At 43.2% G+C, this 10,057-nt stretch overlaps 1 protein-coding gene across 1 annotated transcript; it reads left to right on the top strand.

Annotated features, from left to right (window-relative positions):
• Positions 1-1,082: 1,082 nt before the first annotated feature.
• On the top strand, positions 1,083-9,671 carry ttc33 (tetratricopeptide repeat domain 33). Its single transcript, XM_054758256.1, has 5 exons — positions 1,083-1,428; positions 1,587-1,858; positions 3,298-3,379; positions 3,460-3,591; positions 8,398-9,671. The coding sequence occupies exons 2-5, from the start codon at positions 1,635-1,637 to the stop codon at positions 8,773-8,775; spliced, it is 816 nt and encodes a 271-aa protein (XP_054614231.1). The 5' UTR covers positions 1,083-1,428; positions 1,587-1,634; the 3' UTR covers positions 8,776-9,671.
• The last annotated feature ends 386 nt before the right edge of the window (positions 9,672-10,057 follow it).

The following is a 10,057-nucleotide window of genomic DNA, read 5'->3' on the forward strand; positions in this document are numbered from 1 at the left end:
TGTTCTAAAGAAGAAGAAAAAATCTCTCATTTCATGTCTAGTTTGTATCTGCTGTTGGGTTGCCTTATCGTTATCAGCACTGTCATTCTGTTGTGCAACTGTTTTGAAGTCATGGCCCAGTTTCTGTGGAAGGCCCGCCATCATTCCAAGTGTAAATTGAGAAAAATGTAAAACAAACTTTGAAGCTCATAGAGAAATGGCTGTTCAACTGCTAAATGTACTGCAAGTATTTCATTCATCGATTGGAAATATGGGACCAGCATCGTTTTGGTTTCACTGTCATACACACACTAATGTGTGTGTGTGTGTGTGTGTGTGTGGGGGGGGGGGGTCATAAAGAGACAGTTTAAAAGTTGGTTGTTCAAAGTGTTTTACATTTCAGATATTTTGTTTCTGTCCAGTGGGGCAGGTCTGGACTGAACTCCTGAGCTGACCTTTTTTTCTTTAAACAAGAGCTTATGGAATATAATGACAATGGTCCTTTGGGATAAATATAAAAATATTTAATGTTAAGGGTGCACTTTCCAGTGCTGATGACAATACTGCTCATGGCTTACATGTTGGGTTTTGTGGGAAAGATGAATGTGTGAAAATGTGACCTTTTTTTTTTGACAAGCGCAGACTGGAGTTGAATTGGTCTAAACTGCTTTTAATAATTTTTTGTTTTGTTTTTGGTGTGTAAAGGGACCCAATCAGATTGACAAGTGTATATCTGAATGGACGGTGTTGGAAATCATTTGTATACACAACTGCCTAATAAACTGCTACATTGCACACAAACCTCCGCTGGCTTCCTTCGTATGTACTGTATATTAACATTTTTGGCACGTGAATGAACAAACAATATAGTCAAACTGAATAAAGATTGCCGAGTAAGCAGTGTAGTTACTTTCACTCATTTAATGAATCGTTATTATAAAATCTTTTTTGTTAACTGGTATGCACGGTGCAGATTTGAACATATGGTCAATGACTGGGCTCGACACCTAACGTTAAATAGGGTAGCTGTCTTTTTAAGGCATTTACTTCCGGAACAGACGTTCTCGTTTACTTCCTGGTTCGAAGAGACACCAAACATGGCTATTTAATAGCGTCCCCCTCTTGTTTCGCCTCGGAATTTAAAGTGTGTGTTCATATCTGAGGGGACTTTTACATTCAAATTAAGTATGCCGTGTTTTTTTGTTTTTTTTACCCAAATCAACTCAAATGTATGTATGTTTGTAAATCATAGCAAATCTTAGAAGCGTCAAATTGAGTACTTCTGGGGCGACATTCTTGATAACTTCCGGGTCACATATCCGAAGCGCCAACAAAGCTGGCTAATTATTAGCTTTCTCCTCAGAATGTAAAGAGTGTGTGTTACTATCTGAGAGGACTTGTACACTTAAGTCAAAGATGCGGTGTTTTGCGACTCAAATCAACTCAAATGTATGTATTTCTATTAAGTTATAGAGAATGTTTGCGAGCGTACGTTAGGTAGCTTAGCTAGTTGTGCCCCGGATATTTTGGTTACTACAACTGCAACTTGTGTCGCATTGACCGTTAAACAAGTAGTAACTGCGGAGTTGCATGTTCTCTTCCTACAGGGTAAAGAGGAGGTGTGCGGTTAAAGCGGCACCCGCATTACGCCCGGGATGGCCTCCTTTGGCTGGAAGAGGAAAGTCGGCGAGAAGGTGTCCAAGTCGGCGGCGCGGCAGTTTGAGGAGGCCGACAAGGCTCCAGACCCCGGCGCAGAGCAGGACGAGGAGGTGGACTGGCTGCACGCCATCAAACGGCGCCGGGAGATTCTGCTGGAGGACTGTGCGACCAATAGCAAGAGGCTGAAGGATGAGGGGACGCTGCTGGCCGAGCAAGGCAGGTTAGTGAATGTTTTGGAAAAGTCCTTTTCTCCCCCCAGCTTGCGTGAAGGGTGTTTACTCAAACTTGTCCACCAGGTGGGGCCAAATTACAGGAAAACGTCCACCTAGGCAGCATACGGATCAGTCACTGAAGACAAGTTGACGGCCAAATAATTAAATTGGGGTATAGTGTCTGTTGGAGAAGAGGCTACTAATTGAAACCTCCCGAGCAAAAATGACACCTAATTCCATTCATTCATTTTCTATAGTGCTTATTATAAGCGCATTAGAGGTGTGGTACACACTTCAAGATTCAAGAGTTTTATTGTCATATGCATAGTAAAACAGGCAGTTAAACTGGTCTGGTCACCAGTCAATCACAGGATGCATATAAACAACCATTCACACCGATGGACAATTTCAAGTCTCTAATTAATCATTTTTGGGACGAGGTAGGAAGCCCACCCATGCAAGCACGGTGAGAACATGCAAAGTCCGCACTGATGTTCCAACAGGTACACATAAGTACATTTTCTAAAACAAAAAGCTCATCAAGGATCCGTTATCTGATATTTCTTCTAGGGTCATTTACCTCGTCAACAATTGCTTTTTGAATGCCACCCCCACCCCCTCACACTAACCTACCTCCAAAGGATGTCATTCTGCTTGTTGTCCTTGCTGTTGCCTCCTAATTGCGTTTGAAAAGGCCAAAGTCAATTATGCCCGGGAAATAATGCTCCTTAATGGCAGTCCTGGGGATTGCGTCAGGCTTCCTTGCGCAGATGTGACTTCCTGATAGCGTGGCAGGTTTACATGCCGATCAGAAGCACTTAGAAGGGCACGGTGTGCACTAGAAGTGTGCTATAAAGGGAGCAATTAAAGCCACTAGGTTTCAGGAGCAGTGGCGTTGTGGCATCATATGTGTGCCTGGCCGCCACATTGGCCGTGTCTTTCAGAACCTACCAGGATTGAGCCGTTTAGTATTTTGAATTCATTTCATCATCCTAATTCTTTGCACATTTATCAAGCAATCATACTTGATCTCAACAAGGTCTCATTTATGTCCTGATTGTTCTCACCTTGCCGTGCGTGACCCTTACATAAGCCCTCGGGTTTTAGCGCAGGTTTTATTACATATTGCTTCATTTCCTCACATGTTCTTTTTTTTTTTTTTGCAGTTTGAACACTTCCCCTTCCTTCCTCAGCTCACTTTTTATTTTCTTTTGCTGGACTGCAGCGTCTGGTTTGAATGCACTGCAGCTTCTACTCACCACCACTTTTGCACAGCGTGCAGCGTTTGCAAACACGTTTAGACGTACAACATATCTCTGACAATGTCAATCAAACATTGCTATCTTTGTAAAGGGCACCGAACATACACTGATGTAGTTGTGGCGGCCCGCCACGGATACATTTGTACCGCCACAGATAGTTCTCTAAACCTATGTGTTTTCTTTAGGCACTGGGAGGCAATCAAGAAGTGGGACGAGGCCATTCAGCTAACCCCAGATGACCCCCTGCTCTACGAGATGAAGGCCCAGGTGTGCCCCCACCCACCCCCTCTTCTACTTCCTGTTCTACACTTCTGCTTTCATGTGTTCATATTGTGAATTCATGGCAGGTGCTGACCATCCTCCAGGAGGTCTTCCCCGCCATCGAGGCAGCAGAGACGGCAGCGAAATTGCGTCCCCTGTGGTGGGAGGGCTGGCAGACTCTGGGCCGCGCCCAGCTGAGCCTGGGGGAGGTGGACCTGGTGAGTGTGACCCGTGGCAGCACTTCAGCAGAAGGCTGGATTTAACGTTCAGGGGAGTTTTCCAGCTCCTTGAAACAAATGGCAGCAAGTTGGGACACGTGCTTTGCTGTTGGTGGGGAATGGGAGTTGAGTGGGCGGAGCTTCGGCGACCGAGAAGCGTGTTTCCCATGCAGTAGTCGAACATACGCTTTTCCATTGCATTGATTGACACTATTAATACTTTTTAAAACACATTCATGTGTTGGTGTTGTATTGAGTTTTATTTGTACTTAATATTCATTTTTAGTTGTATTTTTCTAAGATAGATAAAGATTAAAAATCCAACTAAATATTTACTTTTTATCTTTGTTATAAAAAATGTATTGATGTTCGTATTTTATATTAATGATATCAATGCTTAGTTTTATTGTAAAATGCAATGGAATATTATTTTATTACATATTGCTAATATTAATATTTAGTTTTACATCTTTTTTATATTATGAGAAATACCTAAATATGAATACTAAGTTAATATTAGTTTCCTGTGTATTAATAATAAGGGAACCCTTGCTGTATGAATGACGTCCAGGGGGCCATTTGTGGCATTAATATATATTCTAAAGAAGTGGCAAGAAACAATCAAAGGTTACATGGAGTTGAAATGTTGAATTTTCCAAGATATCACACTCGAAGTAACGACTGCTGGCTTTGTGGCCTATAAAAGTAGTGCGTGTTCACCCCCACTTGCTGCTTTTGGAGCGTTCCATCAGGGGAATGAGGTGTTCTTTGGGAAGAAAACCGGCCGAGCGACTTAACTGACCAACTTGGGTCACCCATCATCTCTCTGGAACCTTTTGTTCTCCTGTCAAGTGTTTTTTGTGCGAGCCGTTAAGATCTGCCGCGTATGACTGTTTACCAAAAACACCCCACGCCCATCCATGACGGAACATGCAGCTACCTGCACGCTCGCATGTGCGTGTGTGCGACGGAGAACAGCCAGTTTGTAAGCTTACGCCACCAAGGGAATCGAATCACCGTCCCGCTGCTTTCCAATGAAGCCTCCAGCAGCCAACGTGTACAATAGGATGGGTTGAAAGTTATCTGCGATGCCAAACAAAGACACGCCTCCATGTACAGTGAAGCTGCGGGAGAAGTGGAGGGCATCTATTTTTAGCCAGGCTTGTCCCGTCGAGTTTGAACGTTTTTGTCAGCATCAACATGTCAGAGTGAAATCATTCTGCATGTCGCTCTTCTTCCTATTTCAGTCTGCACGTCTGCAGGTGTGTTGTCTGTGTTTATGTCAGCCTTACTCGTATCGTATCGTATCGTATCGTGTCATGCCCTATAATATTTAGGCTTTATCAGCACGTGTTATTCAAGATTCAAGATTGAAGATTCAAGAGTTTTATTGTCATATGCACAGTAAAACAGGCAGTTATACTATGCAATGAAATTCTTATTCTGTTCATTCTCCCAAGAAAAGAAAGAAAACACAAGAAAGAATAAGAACATAAGAAACATAAATACCAATAAATTAAGCAACAACAACAGAAGAGACATTAATACAGATAAATAAGTAATCAATAAATAAAGTGCTATGAGTGTGTGCGTGTGTTGCGTGTGGCGTGTGTGAGTGCTTCGTTGAGAAGCCTGATGGCCTGTGGGTAAAAGCTGTTTGCCAGCCTTGTGGTCCTGGACTTCAAACTCCTGTAGCGTCTGCCTGACGGTACGAGTGTGAATAATGAGTGTTGTGGATGTGTGCTGTCCTTGATGAGGTTGTGTGTTCTTTGTAGGACTCTAGTTTTATAAATGTCTTGCACCTCCAACAGGCACATATGTCCCAAAATGGTCTTCAAGTCTTGCACAGGTTTTTATCCCACCAGAACCCCGCATTCACATGTGCATGTATCCCGGTCAAAGAATGACTACTAATAGTACAGTAATCCCTCGTTTAGCATGGGTAATCTGTTTCAGACCCGACGGTGACGAGTGAATTTCACGAAGCAGGATTCCTTATTTACAAATGGAATATTTTGGTAGTTAGAGCACAGAAAACCTGTTTACGGCCCTCCAGATACACTTTTTAATATCATTAGAGCCCTCTAGACATGAAATAACATCCCTCTGGTCACCTTTACAATCCTGTTACCCAATATAGTAGACATAATTAGCCAAATAAGACATAGAAAACCTGTTTACGTCCTTCTAAATACGCTTTGTAACATCATTAGAGCCCTCTAGACATGAAATAACACCCCTATAGTCACCTTTACACTCATATTAACCAATATAGTAGACATAATTAGACCAAATAAAACATATAAGTCATTGAATATTTATTATTACACTGATTATTATATAAAAATATGATATGGAAAGCAGGAAGAGAATAACATGTACTGTACAAGATGTGGAATGGATGGGGGGTAGGATTAAATAAGCTCTGCTTCTTCCTACTCCTTTTGGACATGTGGAACTGTGAAAGGATGATTCATGACATGTATTCCATTGTAACCTTCATGCATGTTCAAATCAAACCAAACCAAACCAAAGTTGTAATATTATGAAAAATAAATAAATAAAGTTGTAATTTTTGGAAAATTATATTGGGGAAAAAGTTGTAATATTATGGGAGTAAAGATGAAATAATATGGGAAAAAGTTATGAGAAGTAAATTTACAAAGATTATTTCAGAAGAAATATTTGGAAAATTAATTTATATATATATATATATATATATATATATATATATATATATACATACAGACCCTTTCCAAAAAATGAGAATGTCATGGAAAAGTTGTTTAATTTCCATAATTCCATTCAAAAAGTTAAACTTTCATAGTTTATAGATTCAGGGCCCACAATTTAAACGATTTCAAGTATTTATTTGTTTATTTTTCGTAATTTGGGCTTCCAGCTCATAAAACCCACGAAAACAGGAATTCCAAAAATTAGAATACTGTGAAGAAATCACCATTTACTTCTCAGTTTTTGCAGGAAAAAAAAAAAAAAATTAGGATCACATCAAATCAATCAAAATATGGTACTTTCAAAACGATATGTCAATCTTCAATACTTGGTTGGGAATCCCTTTGCCTTAATCACTGCCTCGATGCCACGTGGCATTGAAGCAATCAGCCTGTGGCATTGCCTGGGAGTTATGGAAGCCCAGATTTCCTTGATGCTTGCTGTCAGCTCTTCTTTGTTGTTGGGTCTGGTGGCCCTCATTTTCCTCTTGAGAATACCCCATAGATTCTCAATGGGGTTTAGGTCCGGTGAGTTTGGCATGGGCATCAAACCAGGTTTTGGTGCTTCTGGCGGTATGGGCAGAGGCCAGGTCCTGCTGGAAGATGAAATCTGCATCTCCATACAGATCCTCAGCAGAAGGAATCATGAAGTCCCCTAAAACATTCTGGTAGACTGTTGCGGTGACCTTGGATTTAAGAAAGCAGAGTTTACCAACACCTGCACCGGACATTGCACCCCAAATCATGACGGACTGTGGATATTTCACACTGGACCTCAGGCAGCTTGGGTTCTGTTCCTCACCCGTCTTCCTCCAAACCCTTGGACCGTGATTCCCAAATGAAAGGCACACTTTACTTTCATCGGAAAAGAGGACCTTGGACCACTGGCCAACAGTCCAGTCCTTCTTCTCCTTGGCCCAGTGGAGACGCTTCCTACGTTGGCTCAGGTTCAGAAGTGGCTTGACCCGAGGAACCCCACAGTTGTAGCCCATCTGCCGGATGCGTCTGAATGTGGTGGTTTTTGAAGCTGTGACTCCCGCCCCATTCCACTCTTTCTGGATCTCTGCCGGATTCTTGAATCTTCCCTGTTTGATAATCCGCTGAAGCCCACGGTCATCTCTTTTGCTGGTGCATCTTCTCCTGCCACATTTTGCCCTTCCTCTAGACTTTCCATTGATATGCTTGGACACAGCACTCTGTGAACAACCAGCCTCCTTAGCTATGAACTTTTGTGGCTTACCCATCCTATGGAGGGTATCAATGATGGTCTTCTGGCCAGTTGTCATGTCTGCAGTCTTCCCCATATTGAACCGAAATTAGACAATTGAACCAAACTGAAGCAATTTAATGACACCTGGGGAAGCCTGTGCAGGTGATTTGAGTTTAGTAGATGATTAGTGTGTGACACTCAGTTTAAAACATTCATGCCCTGCAAAATTTGGGTTGATTTCTTCACAGTATTCAAATTTTTTGAATTCCTGTTTTCGTGGGTTTAATGAGCTGGAAGCCCAAATTATGTAAAAATAAACAAATAAATACTTGAAATCGTTTAAATTGTGGGCCCTGAATCTATAATCTATGAAAGTTTAACTTTTTGAATGGAATTATGGAAATTAAACAACTTTTCCATGACATTCTAATTTTTTGGAAAGGGTCTGTATATATACACACATATACACACAAGTTTGACAGTATGTATATACAGTATATCCCCCAAGTGTTCTTCGTCAGTAAGACCTAACATGACAAACTGACACCTCCGTCATCAAGAAGAGCCTTGCAGGAAGACTTGTTGGCATTTTCGCTCCCTGTCCATGTTTGTCCTCCACCTCCAAGCCCATTTGTGTCATGTGAGCTCCATCCTCCCTCATGCCCTCAGCAGTTTCTTGTAACTGTCATTGTCAAATTGATCATCACGTAGATGTTTGTAAGGAATCTTTAAATCTGCCCGCTCCTCAAGGTCTCGCTTGTGTGTTTTATTTCCGGTGGTCCTTTAAGAGGCTTTAAAAGGCGCTTTGTGTTGCTGTTTTCAGCTGGAGGCTAACGTTAGGGAGTGTGTGTCATGTTGGTGCAGGCGCTGAGGTCCTTCCAGGTGGCCGTCCACCTGTGTCCATGGGAGCGCGCCTTGCGGGAGGAGGACCTGGTGTGGGCGTGGACGTTGCACAAGCAGAACGCGCCTGCCAGGGAGAAGACCCGACGAGAGGAGGAGGCCAAGCGGCAGCTCCTCGACGCCCCCGAGCTCCGGCAGGACTTCGACTTCGAGTCCGACGAGGTCCTGGACGCGTGCGTGGCCGTCGCGGAGCGGCAGACGCGCTACGAGGAGCTGACGGGGACCGCCGTGGTGGTGGACGCAGAGGGGAACGTCCAAAGCGTGGCGGCGCCCAGCGAGGGCGGGTCCGGGGACTCGGCGGCGGTCCCCTCGCAGGAGCGATTTGTCAAAGCGAGAATCTGATGGGCTTCGGTCAGGCGTCACGGTGCCCCCGCTTTGTGAAGACATTAAAAACATCATCGCAGGAAAGCGCCAGATTCTGCAAATGCTTCACACGCGACTAAACACACACACACACCTGGACGCTGCACTCTACTGGCCACAGCATTAGGGACACCTGCAGCACCTAAACAACAAATACATTCATGCCCAGTTTGGATTTGCTGGATTGCATCTCATATTTTCACCCTCATATTGCCAAATTCAGAGGTCAAAATATTAGAAACGGTGCAGTCGTCCATCACTGCAAAGCACAACAACGTAGAGCCTGAGCGTTCGTCTTTCTCGTGGCGGAATTTTGCGATGCAGGGCGTGTGCACACTCATCCGTGGCGCGCACGCTTTGCAGTATCGTATACAGCGGGGGTGTCCAAACGTTTCCCAGTGAGGGCCACGCAGTGAAAAATTAAAAGGATGCAGCTTTGCCACTTTGATCTTTTCTAAGATATGCTAAGAACTTTGATATATTTCAAGAAAAAAACTGCATCTGAGCTTCGTGACGCGGGTAAAAAAAAGCCTCGCGTGAGCTCAACTTCACGCTTTGCTCCTCTCTCCCCCCCCCCAATTGTGCTGTTTTTCTTTTTTCTTAAATAATCTTTGACCTTTTTCTTCTGGTAATTGTATGACTTTATTCCCACCATAGTACAACGTTTCTCCAAAATGTACAAGTTCATTTCATGTTGTTTCTCATACGATGATGACTTTAAAGAATAGTTCTTTAGTAGTCCAACTCTGCTACTAAAATATACTGCTTAAAAAAATTAAAGGAACACTTGGAAAACACATCAGATCTAAACTGGGGGGGAAATGATGTTGAATATGTTTCCTGATAATAAGTGGGTGATGTATTAGTAACAAAATGATGCCACATCATTTGATAGAAATGAAAATGATCACCCTATAGAGGGGGGAAATCAAAGACACCCCAAAAATGAAAGTGAAAAAATGATGCAGCACACTGGTCCATTTTGCTAAAATGTCATTGTAGCAACTCAAAATGATTCTCAGTAGTTTGTGTGGCCCCCACGTGCTTGTACGCATGCCTGACAACGTGGGGGCATGCTCCTAATGAGACTACGGATGGTGTCCTGGGGGATCTCCTCCCAGATCTGGACCAGGGCATCAATGAGCTCCTGGACAGTCTGAGGAGCAACCTGGTGGTGCTGGATGGACCTAAACATAATGTCCCAGAGGTGTTCTATTGGGTTTAGGTCAGGTGAACGTGGGGGCCAGTCAATGGTATCAAT

The sequence above is a fragment of the Dunckerocampus dactyliophorus genome, chromosome 17 (assembly GCF_027744805.1).
Source record: "Dunckerocampus dactyliophorus isolate RoL2022-P2 chromosome 17, RoL_Ddac_1.1, whole genome shotgun sequence".
NCBI classification, from domain to species: Eukaryota; Metazoa; Chordata; class Actinopteri; order Syngnathiformes; family Syngnathidae; genus Dunckerocampus; species Dunckerocampus dactyliophorus.

Coding starts and splice junctions, on each gene's coding strand:
- ttc33 (XM_054758256.1), top strand. CDS start 1,635: ATGGCCTCCTTTGGCTGGAAGAGGAAAGTCGGCGAGAAGGTGTCCAAG. Junction 3,380..3,459: donor TCTACGAGATGAAGGCCCAG/GTGTGCCCCCAC, acceptor AATTCATGGCAG/GTGCTGACCATCCTCCAGGA. Junction 3,592..8,397: donor GCCTGGGGGAGGTGGACCTG/GTGAGTGTGACC, acceptor ATGTTGGTGCAG/GCGCTGAGGTCCTTCCAGGT.